The 11,543-nt window shown below is 40.8% G+C and overlaps 1 protein-coding gene, 1 non-coding gene and 1 pseudogene across 2 annotated transcripts in view; 2 read left to right on the forward strand and 1 right to left on the reverse strand.

The window, feature by feature from the left end:
• Positions 1-11,543, forward strand: part of Exog (exo/endonuclease G) — a 38,775-nt gene that overhangs the window by 14,012 nt on the left and 13,220 nt on the right. Inside the window, exon 5 of the mRNA XM_004642151.2 lies at positions 3,725-3,839. Coding sequence (XP_004642208.1) covers positions 3,725-3,839 — 115 coding nt within the window. The remainder of the gene's footprint in view (positions 1-3,724; positions 3,840-11,543) is intronic.
• Positions 1,317-1,423, reverse strand: LOC111812876. Its single transcript, XR_002818250.1, has one exon. It is a non-coding gene; the product is annotated as a U6 spliceosomal RNA (small nuclear RNA).
• LOC111812863 overlaps positions 11,274-11,543 on the forward strand; it is a 3,176-nt pseudogene continuing 2,906 nt past the window's right edge.

The following is an 11,543-nucleotide window of genomic DNA, read 5'->3' on the forward strand; positions in this document are numbered from 1 at the left end:
CCACTGAGCCATCTCACCAGCCTCCATGAGCTTGTTTTTAATAAAACACCTGTAAAATCATCAGAGCTGGGTGTGGTGGTAGATGCCTATATTCCCTCAGGTAGCTGAGCCAGGAGGATCTCCGGGAGTGCTAGGCCAGCCTGGGCTGCACAGTTAAGCCACCTTGCACTGCATGGTGAGACCCTGTTTCAAAACAGAAAACAAAAGTCATCTGGATCTGTATTTTCCTGATACTGCTAGTAAGCCTGTGCAGTTGTCTCTTAGGTTCTGAAACGAGCACTGATGGAGGTTTTTCCTCGTAGAGTATTTCATGGTTTAAAATAATTAAGAGAGCAGCCTTTCCTGCTAGCAGTGGTTGTCAGTCATGGCCGCAGCTGTTTCACCTACATGCCCTCATTTTTTCCACTCAGGTTTCAGCTACATTGTTTTATTCATCAATGTTTTGATATGTTTTTAGAAAATAAAGATTGTTCTCAGGTTTTAGTTTTTACCAGCCCATGTTTGCGGAACATAATGATCACCGCACGCCTGTGTGTGTGCATTGTGTATCTCAGTTTTCATCTGCTCCTGCTCCCTTTCCTCCTGCTTTGGATTCTGTTATCATTATTATTATTATTATTTTAATGTATTTAGTTGTTACGGGGTCTCACTATGCAGCTCGGACTCGTGGTGATCCCCCTGTCTTAAGCCTCCCCAGCACTCGGATTGCAGGCATGCCCCACCACTTGCGGACTCTGTGACCGGCTCAGCAAGCTCGGGGACTGGACTGGTGCCACATGTGGTGCCAAGGCTTGAACCACGGTCCCTGTGCTTGCCTAAGCAGGCACTTCAGTCTGCAGAGCTATCTTGTGGGCCTCTGGCAAACAATTCTTTTTTTTTCCCCCCATAATGTTATTGAGAAACAAATAGCAATGAGACAGTTTCAAACCAAATTGGTAGGACAGTTTCAATAATCAACACATTGCATACATTCTTCCCAGTGGTTAATTGCTGTACAAGATGCAGACTTGAGATCCTATTTACAAACACCATTAGAACAAATCACTCTATTCATTAAGAGAATGCAACTATATATCTATCCTAACCACTTTGAATACACAGATGCAAAATGAACATTCATCTGTATCCCCTTTTTTTGTTAAGTTCTGTTATTTGAATATTATAGATGTGTAGATTCAGCAAAATATTCTAAAACAGTCCAGTAGCCCATAATAGTATTGGGTCTTCTGCTTCACTGGCAATGTCAGAAATTGTTGACCTGAGTCCCCTGTAGCTCAACATAACACCATGGCTTTACATCTTATGCTTCATTTTGGAAAAATATGGAACGCTTCACGAATTTGCATGTCATCCTTGCGCAGGGGCCGTGCTAATCTTCTCTGTATCGTTCCAATTTTAGTATATGTGCTGCTGAAATGAGCACCGGCAAGCAATTCTTGAAAGAAGTAGTCCACTGACTTCCTGTTGCCCCTAAAATAAGGAACAGCAGTTCCTTCTTACTGGTTTTCAGTATTCATGCTCCTCTGATTACTCTTAAGATTAGGATTCATACATGGTCTCCCTATACAGTGGTCCTTCACTTGTTGCAGAGGTTACGTTCCAGACACTCCTGCAATATGTGAAAACCAGCGAAGTAGAGACATTGTATTTCTTTTAGTATATGTATGTGTATATATATATGTATTAAAAAATATATATGTATTAAAAATATATATATTTTAAGGCTTTCTAAACCCTTCCCACACTCTTATAAACCTTTCCCACACTTTTAAGCACTTCTAATGTTCATAACCATTTTCTAAACTTGTAAACCTATGTAATTTTAACAACAAACATGTACTGTATGGTATTGCAAACTCTCATGATACAGCGAAAAATCCATTATGAATAATTTAGATTAATATTTTTTTGAAAACTTGTGTAACAGTGAATCTGCGAAAGTCAAACCGCAAAATAGCAAGGGACTACTGTACCTGGATTGGTTGATACATTTCTTTAGATGTTTTTATTTGTAGATCCTTTATTTTTTTATTTATTGCAAATTATTTTTTGAAGATGGGATAATTTCCCTTTTGAATTTTCTTTTCATGTTCTGCAGTTGGGAATTACTTACCTGTAGGAACATTTAATATTTTTTTCTTAAGATGAATTTATGACAAGAAGGTTTTACCTTGTAAAACAATATATATTAGGCATATGTACTATACAATAATGTGATGCTACATTTTAGATAAGAAACTGAGTAGTGGTATTATCATCTCATTGGGAGAGCTCTTCCAGCTACACTGTAGGAAAATGCAAATATTGCTTCTTGCCTTTTTGGCTAAGATCAAGTGAAGAAAATGCATATAAAATAACTTGCCATTTTAGTCTGGTAAATTTGATTTAAAAAGTTTTTAGGGCGGGCAAGATAGCTCAGTGGTCCAAAGCGCCTGCTTAGCAAACCTTAGGCAGCCACAGGGTACGGCAGTTCCATCTCTGGCACCACATGCCATGCTAGCCCTACCCTCGGTGGGCAAGCTGACCGCCCCCCACCAAAAAAAGTTTTTAAATGACAGATTTCACTGTTGTAGAGATTATAAAAAAACTGTTATGTTTTGGAACCTAGAAAGAATTTATGTAATCCTCTTTAAAATATTTAGGACAAGTTCTACATCTAATTAAGAATCATTGAAATATGTATTTAGTAATTTTATTTCCTTTTTTATATTTTGGGGAAGGGTTTATAGGGTGTTCACGGTCTCACTACTAGATTGGACTCACAGTGATTCTCCTGTTTACAGCCTCCCAAGTGCTGGAATTACAGGCCCATGCCATCACACCCTGTCTTCATGTCTCAGGGTGTCCAGGGGGCAGGGCTGGCAGGGCAGGCCTGGGGATTGAACCCCAGGCCCCTGTGCCTACTTGCAGGCACTTTAATTCACTGAGCTATTTGGCCAGCTCTAGTAATTTTATTTCTTGAAATTTAGCCTTACAATTAACATAATGTTGAATTATATAGGAAATATTAAATAAAACTAATTGTCCTATAGTGGGAATGATTTTATTAAGTTGTTAGAATGACATAATTCTCTTTTTTTCCTTTTATCTTTTATTTATTTATTCATTTGGTACAGGGTCTCACTACGCAGCTCAGAATCATAGTGATCCTCCTATCTTAGCCTCCTCAGCACTGGGATTACAGGCATGCACCAACATGCCCAGTTTTGGTGGCCAGCACAGCACACCCAGGGTTCTGGGGCCGGCACGGTATGCAGTACTGGAGATTGAACCTGGGTCCTTGCACTTTCCAGGCAGGTGCTTAGACCATCAAGCTGTCTCCCTGGCCCTGAATGACAATTCTTTTGAAAAATACTTATTTACAAACTATGGCATAGGATCTGTGTTGGGGGCAGGGGATTCTGGGGTCAAACCCTGGGCCTCACGCATGCAGGCTCTGTGCTACACCCTGGAGCCATGCCTCTAGCCCTGAAAAATGCTTTCATAGAATTTCCCTTCTCAAGTGTACACAGAGAAAAGTAGATGGTTATGTTGTGTGATTTTCAATTTTTTTTTTTAGTAAAACTTTTGGGAAATTATTGTATCTATGTTTATTTATATTTTATGTGTTCTTAAGTTCATTTCACAAATGCAGTATTCTTGGTATCTTTTCCTAGAACTGGGATGATGTGCTGCTTTTCATGTCTGTCTGTGAAAATATATACTTCTGGGTTTGTTTTTTCAGAATTGAAATATACTGTCGTGAACTGACAGAGAGGTTTGAAGATGTTTGGATAGTGTCTGGTCCTTTGACCTTACCTCAGACTAAAAGTGACGGAAAGAAGACAGTTACTTATCAGGTAGGGATCTGTAACGTTCGGGGTTCTGGGGCTGGGGAGATGGCTCAGTGGAATAAGTGCTTCCCTGGCAAGCACAAGGGCAGCCTGAGTTCAATCCCCGGTTCCACAAAAACAAAAAACAACAAAAAAAAACCATTCGGGCTTCTGTTATTTGTGTGAAGTTCTAATCCTATTTTGTGTTCTACTTTCTAACTTCATTTATTCAGCAGTATTTATTAAGCATCTATTGTGCTGTAAGCACTGAGAATATGGTGATAGGCTCAAAGCAGCCATTGACTTCTCTGGAGCTCATAATTCAAAAAGGGGGCCAAACATATTAGCAATAAAGTACTTTAAAGTATAATACTTTGTAGTTGAGGTTAATGCATAGGTGAAAAGTACTGACGAATTACTCGTGTGAGTTCTAAGGCTTAATGAAGGACTAAATATTTCAGCTAGATCTTGATAGATAAGTAGAGTAAAATGAATCAGGAGGGGAACATGGCAGTTCCAAAAGGTGGGACAGTAGGGCCAGGATGTGTGTGGCCAAGAGCTTGGCTGTAGGGTTTATGTGTCCTTCGTAGCCTGGAGCTCATGGTACAGGAGAGGGCCCATGAGCGGGATCCCTATAGCAGGCAGGACAGGGCCAGATAATAGATGACTTAGTATTCTAGGATCAAGGCACTGCGAAGCCATAGTTTGTTTTCAGCCTGGTGAAATGTGATTTGTTTTGGCTTTTCTGGTTGCATTGTGCAGAAAGGTAGGTGAGAAAGGGACATTAATAAAAGAGATTAGACGTAAGAAATGAGCAAGCACTTTTCTGTAGTAGTCCACATGAGGACAGGTAAGGGCCAGACATTTGGCAGGATGAGAGAAGAGGTGTGCAGGCGAAAGTAACCTTGGGTGAGGAAGGAGGAAAAGAGCTAGCCTGCAAGGAGCTGAATACAGGGGAGGTGTGGTGGATTGACGGGTGGTCACTGGGTAACACCCAGCTGAACAGAGTCAGCGTGGTGTGGAAGGCCCACCTGAAGATTGCTGCCAACAGCTTGAGAGGAGAACTGCACGGGAAGAGGGTGTGCTGTTGATTCCCCTGGAGAAGCTTGCCACACTAGTTTTCCTGATATGAACTTAACTGTTTCACTGCTGCTGAGGATAGCTGTGGTTCTTTTTAGGGGAGCACTTGTTGTTACTGTGAGCGTCGCTTCCTGGCTCCAGTACAGGTCCCTCAGCCTGCTGGCACAGAACCTTCACCCCACTTGCGCAGACTTTCTAGCTTCCACCACTGTCCTTTGGGGCTTCCCAGTGCAGATATCTCAATACAGACTTGCATGAGGCATTGTTGTGGGCCCTAGGCCTCCAGCTGGACTCCAGGAGGACGTTGCTATGGGCTCTAGGTCTTCAGCTGGACGTATAGGACGTTGCCATGGGATCCAGGGCCTCGGCTGGATTCTTTGGATCACTAATGTGTGGACAGATCTGCTTCTTCTGCATTTGACTCTTTGGGCAAATACTATAAAATAGTCTGATTAAGTATGTTTCTTATATTAATTCTGTTGTCTTGCCACCCCAACTACACAGGAGGAAAATATTTTCCTTGAGAAATTTGAATTTTTAAAAGATGAAGTTGCTTTTTACATGCAGTATGCTCGAGCAGCTTTATAGACAGAAGGAAAGAGAAATTAGAGGTGTAAAAAAGTGTGCTTAGTAGTACGAAAGCTTCTGATGTTGCTGGGGAATTCTTAGGCAGCTTACAAAGGAATGTACCTGAAGGGCAGGCATTTACCTGAGACGTGGCATGCTGGCTGTCACCATGGTGGACAGACAGCTGAGGTTCCTGCCAAGGTGATGACTGAAGTGACACACCACACCCTATACCAGTGGTGGCGGACCTATGGCACATGTGGCACAGTGGGTTGTCTGTTATCATTGAAAGCTCTGAAAGGTCTGCCCCACTGTCCTATTCAGTGAGGTCTACATGGAGTAGAGGACAAGGTGGACTGAAGAAGAGGCACCAGAGGAAGTAAAAGAGGGATTGCGGGACTTGGTGGGAAAGTCCTCGAGGAAGTGTACCTGGAGGGAATGACTAGATACTTGGTGAGTGCGGGTTAGGTTAAAGGACCACTGAAGAAAGTCTATGATACAGTTCTGTAACCTGAGGATCAGACTTAGGAAGGCACACAGACTTCGGAGTGCGCTGTCCTGCTCAGTGTGTACTTAGCCTGTCTGGGCCAGATGGGTCGTGACGTGTAGATGTTGATGAATATCCCAGAAATTATTTTCTTTTTTTTGCAGTATCGGGGATTGAACTCAGGACCCTGAGCTTGCCAGGCAAGTGCTTATTCTACTGAGCTATCTCCCTGGCAAAAGTTTCTTTCTTTCTTTCTTTTTTTTTTTTTTTGGTGGAACTGGGAATTGAATTCAGGCCCTTGTGCTTGTCAGGCAAGCACTTATTCTATTGAGCCGTCTCCCCAGCCCACAAGAAATTATTAATCTAGGTACCTTTATTTGCTAGGTGGAAGTGGTAGAAAAGTTGTTTCTAAGGACCATCACAGGAATTATTTGTGGGTATGAAGCAGGCAAAGAAATCAGTATTTTTATTTTTTAAAAAAATTTTAAAAGTTATTTATTTATTTATTTATTTGGTACACGGTCTTGCCTCGCAGCTCAGACTTGTATGTAGAGATCTTCCTGTCTCAGCCTCCACAATGCTGGGATTACAGGTGTGCACCACCACACCCAGCTTTGGTGCTGGCATGGCATTCAGTACCACGGAGCCATCTCCATAGCCCCAGGAATTAGTATTTTTAAAGTAATCCAGTTTATATCTCTCCTTTCATTAATTTCTCTCCTCTGGTCAACTTGCTAATTTAATTTTAGCATTTAAAAAATAATCTTAGAAAAAATGGCTGTCTATATTTTCTTGTTTCAAATGTCAGTTATTCTGGGGCTTTGTTAAATTTTATACTCTCATTACTAGAAGAGTCTCTTTGGCTTAAAAACATGACAGTTTTATGACATGACATTACAGTTTTATATGTGCTTTGTTTTAATAAAATTGAAACACTGAGTTGACTAGTTTACTGCAGAGGAGGAATTTCACACAAAATTCGGAAGGAAAAATTATGTAATAGTTCAGAGTATTTCACTGCAGTTTTTTGTGTGGATGTTTCTGTTAATTGTTCTGTTAAATAATGTAGTAGAACATATTGTTTCTCTTACATTGGATAGAATTTTTAAAAATACAACTTACAAAAATATACCTTCAAGGGGCTGGGGAGATGGCTCAGTGGAATAAGTGCTTCCCTGGCAAGCACAAGGGCCTGAGTTCAATCCCCGGTTCCACAAAAAAAAAAAAAAAAAAAAAAAAAAAATAAATAATAATAATATATATATATATATATATATATACCTTCAAGTTTTTTCTATTAAGAGGGCCTAGAAGTACCGATATACTATTATTTATGAGCATACTTTGAGGCCAGTGTTACTGTTTTGTTTTTTTTAAATGTATATTTAGTACAGGGCCTACAGGGTCTCACTATAAAGATTGGACTCATAGTGATCCTTCCTGTTTTCAGCCTCCCAAGCACTGGGATTTTAGGCACGCACCACCATACCCAGTCTCAATCACTATCTCAGCACACCCCAGAGGCTGGGCCAGCATGGCATGCTGGGGATCGAACCCCAGTCCCTGCATCTCCCTAAGCAGGCACTTTAATCCGCTGAGTTATCTGGCCAGCCCCATAGGCCACATTTTAATTTCTAGAAATTACCTCCTGATGGATGTGGTGGCACACATCCTAACAACTTGGGAAACTGACCCAAGAAGATCACAAGCTCAAGGACAGCATGGCCAGTTTAGCAAGATCCTGTCACAAAAATAAAATTTATGTCAAGCGTGGTGGTGCACATTTATAATCCCAGTACTCTGGAGGCTAAGGCAGGAAGATCACTGCAAGTTTGAGGCCAGCCTTGGCTGCATAGCCAAGCCCTGTCTTAATAAAAAAACTTTAAAGAGCTGGAGTCATAGCTCAGGGATAGTGGTGTTGTCTAGCAAGCATGAGACCCTGAGTTTGATCTTTAACACCACCCTCATAATTTCTTAATCTCTTGCTAAAAAGACTCAGCACTTTAGAGAAATGGCTGATTCTAGTGTTGGCACAGGGAAAGCACAAAATGGAATATCTGCCAGAAAGCGAAGGAGTATTCAGATGGCTGGTCCAGACCTGTTAGAGGAACATAGAAATCAGCCTGAAGGAGCACTCATTTACCATATCTGGGACTGTTTGCATAACAAAATAAAGTGGGCTCTAAACCTAGAGAATTAAGAGTCTGTAATACTAAGTACATATGTGGGGCTACAAGGAGAAATCATGCGCACTATAGAGTGTGAATAGTAACTTCACAAGAATGAAATTTTTGAAAATTGCTTTGCAGATATAATAGTAATAGATGATCCAGGCGGAAATCAATGGATGCTAAAACTAGTGCCTGGAAGTTTTATGAGCAATAGGGCATGAGCAATAGGGCACTTACTTATTCTTAAATTACTTTCTCATAGGTAGCTCATTAATCACAAATTGAGAAATGATCACAGTTTAAATACGCACACACACACACACACACACACACATCCTTTCTGTATCAGAGCTCCTATTACATTGGGATATCTAAAACTATGAAATAGAATTAGCTTGGGTCTCTTAGTTTATCAGTGAATAGCATTCCGGTGTGCTCAAGTAGCTGCGAGGAGTTGTAATACACCTGCCTGCTGTCCCGGTCAGTGTCATGAAGGTCAGTTAAGTTCAGCTTCCTGAAGAGTGTATTCTCCATAAGTCTTGCTCTTTGTTTTTACTTTAAAGCCTTACTGGTAGTCTAGATCTTTTATCCCTCTCAGATCCTGGCCTCTGAGCCCCTCTCGCTAGCTTTCCTTGTGTGTGTTAAGTTATGGGACCTGTCTGTGCTCACCCTGGCAAATCGTTACTTTAGCAAATCTTCAAGTATCTATCAAGTGGTAGGAAGACACACAGAACTGTGGCACGCTTTAGACTACAGTCTTGATTATTTTCTCCTTTTCTGTTTTTTCAACCTGGCAGTCGTCTTTCATTCTTAATTTCTTTGAGTAAACAGTTTTTACTTACTCTCTTTTTAATAACTTCTAAACATTACCAAGTCTCCAAACACTTAAAGGCCTCCAGTGAGTTTCCGTACCTCAGGTTCTCTGTCTGGAGTTAAAAAATCATGACCAAGTAAGTATTTTTACTGTTTACATTCTCAGAACCATCAAAGTGAATAGCATAAAAAGAACAGAAAACAAACAAACACTTCATTTATATTGAAATCGGAATGTTCACAGTTGTAGATCACATAATTTCAAAAAATATCTATGAGATAAACTATAATTTGGACCAGGTTATAGAAATTACATTAATTTGACATGTCATCTTTTCCCAAGGCCCGGGATAAGGTACTAGAATTAGTAAGGAAGTTCTAAAAAGGGCTCCACCAGTAGCAGGCTACCAGAGAAACTTCTGGTCCCTTAATTGGAGTTTCTTCCTTTATTTTGGATAGTAGGAATGGCCACGTGGTGGTGGTCATATATTTTAGCTGAGTGAGGTGGCACAGGATATAATCCCAGCATTCTGAGAGGCTGAAGCAGAAAGATCTCAAAATTTAAGCCCAGCCTGGGTGACTTAGGAAGACCCTGTCTCAAGTAAAAAGTAGAAAAGGGCTGGGTTGTAGCTCAGTGCCTAAGCCCTGGGTTCAGTCCACAATACATCCCCTGCCATATATGCATGCAAGCACACATGTATGCATGCAATTCATATCAGATTTAAAACTTTGTAGATTTACTCTGATACTTGTATGTGGTCCTGGGAAAGAACCTACTTTATTTTAAAGTTCAGTTTTGTCTGTAAAATATGGATGATAGTGTTTATGTCATTGGGTTGTTAGGATCATTGTTTGTTCGGTAACTAGTACATAGGAAATAGTCAATAAATATTAGCTTCTCTCATTCCTTTGAAGCCTGAAGAATGCAGGTTTGGGTGTTTTGTGTGCTCATTAGTGCCTATGCCCATAAACCTATGATTTCTTAGGTGCTTTTGTTTTGTTTTTGTTCAGAATCTTAGAGACCAGTTGCCTTTCTATTAATTTTAAAGAACAATTTTTGTAGTCTTCCAAACAGAGACGATATGTTTGAAAGTATCCTACTGCATTGGAAGTTGTGAAATTATTTTTTTCCTGTATTTTAGGGAAGGGTCTACAGGGTCTACAGGGTCTCACTACTAGATTGGACTCATAGTGATTCTCCTGTTTACAGCTTCCTAAGTGCTGGGATTATAGGCGCGCACCATCATGCCCAGTCTCAATCCCCATTTCAGCACACCCCGGGGGTGGGGCAGACATGAAAGGCCTGGGGATCAAACCCCTGGCCCTTAAAATTACTTCTATTAATTTTCTTGATGCTTTTTTTCTCATACCATCATTGCCAAGCTGTCTTTTAATGAATCTTGAATTTAAACCTAATAATTTTTTCATTTCACAACTATAGCGGAAGATATCCCTCCCTCCCCCATCCCCTGGTATATTAGTTGCCAGGTAATAGTTCCAGTTCCAGTTCCTTTTGTTTCTTAGAAACAGCTGGTCACTGTGATGCACGTTATAAGAACCAATCCCCAACTAACCAGTCATTCTGTCTCTGTATTACCTGCTTGCTTATCCAGTATAAGCCCTTGACCACCAGAGAGCAGGCCCTGATGTTTCGGGAATGATCCCGATCAGTGCCTGTCAGCGTAAATAAATCTACCTCCAAATCTTGGATGTCATTTTGGTGTTTCTGCTTGCCATTGCTGTGAACTATATTTGAATAGTAACGAAGTATGTTAAATGTGAAAGTACAAGATGAGAAGGTATTGCCTCAGGCTTGTGGTTCCAGTCTACCATCCCGCTTTCTCCTTCTGGTAGTTAATGAGAATGAGGGTTAAGTTTTGATTTGTCAGTTACTCACAGTTGATTTATTACTATGAAATATATGGCATTCATTTCATTTCTTGTGCTGCTTCAGTCTCTTCCAGTTACAGGTTTAGTTGGTTTTTTTTTTCTTATGGCAAACTTTGCGTTATTTACTCTATGTAATATATTTAAATATTGACTTTTTAATCTTTCATTTATGTAATGTCAAGGTTTATAACAGGAGTGCGGGTCCCGCCGCCTCCGGGCCAGCCGACCTCCGACCCTTCCTCCGCCGGCGGCAAGCGCGGGCCGCCCCCTCGCCCCACCGAGGGCTTGGGAGTCAGCAGAAGGAAAGAGGCGAAAGAGAAGAACGGCCAGCTTCCGTCCTTTCACAGTCCCGCAACTGTCCGCTTCCCCACGGGGGCTCTGGAGAACTTGAGATATTTCAGCCAACCAGAGACAACTTTCCATTTGTATAATGTAATCGAAAAGTTCTGGAAACATTAAGCAAATTGAAGTGCAGAGCCGTTTAAACAAGATGAACATCTGTGGAAGTGGTTGTGGAAGCCCTAGTTCTGCAGATATATCTAATGATTATAAGGAATTTTGGACAAAGCTGAAGGAGTGTCATGATAAAGAAGTACAAGGTTTACAAGTCAAAGTAGCCAAACTGAAAAAAGAACACATTTTAGATATGCACAAAGACTGGAAGAGTTTTTCACCAAAAATCAACAGCTGAGAGAACAACAGAAAGTCCTTCATGAAACTATT

Source organism: Octodon degus, unplaced genomic scaffold (genome assembly GCF_000260255.1).
Source record: "Octodon degus isolate 3935 unplaced genomic scaffold, OctDeg1.0 scaffold00147, whole genome shotgun sequence".
NCBI classification, from domain to species: domain Eukaryota; kingdom Metazoa; phylum Chordata; class Mammalia; order Rodentia; family Octodontidae; genus Octodon; species Octodon degus.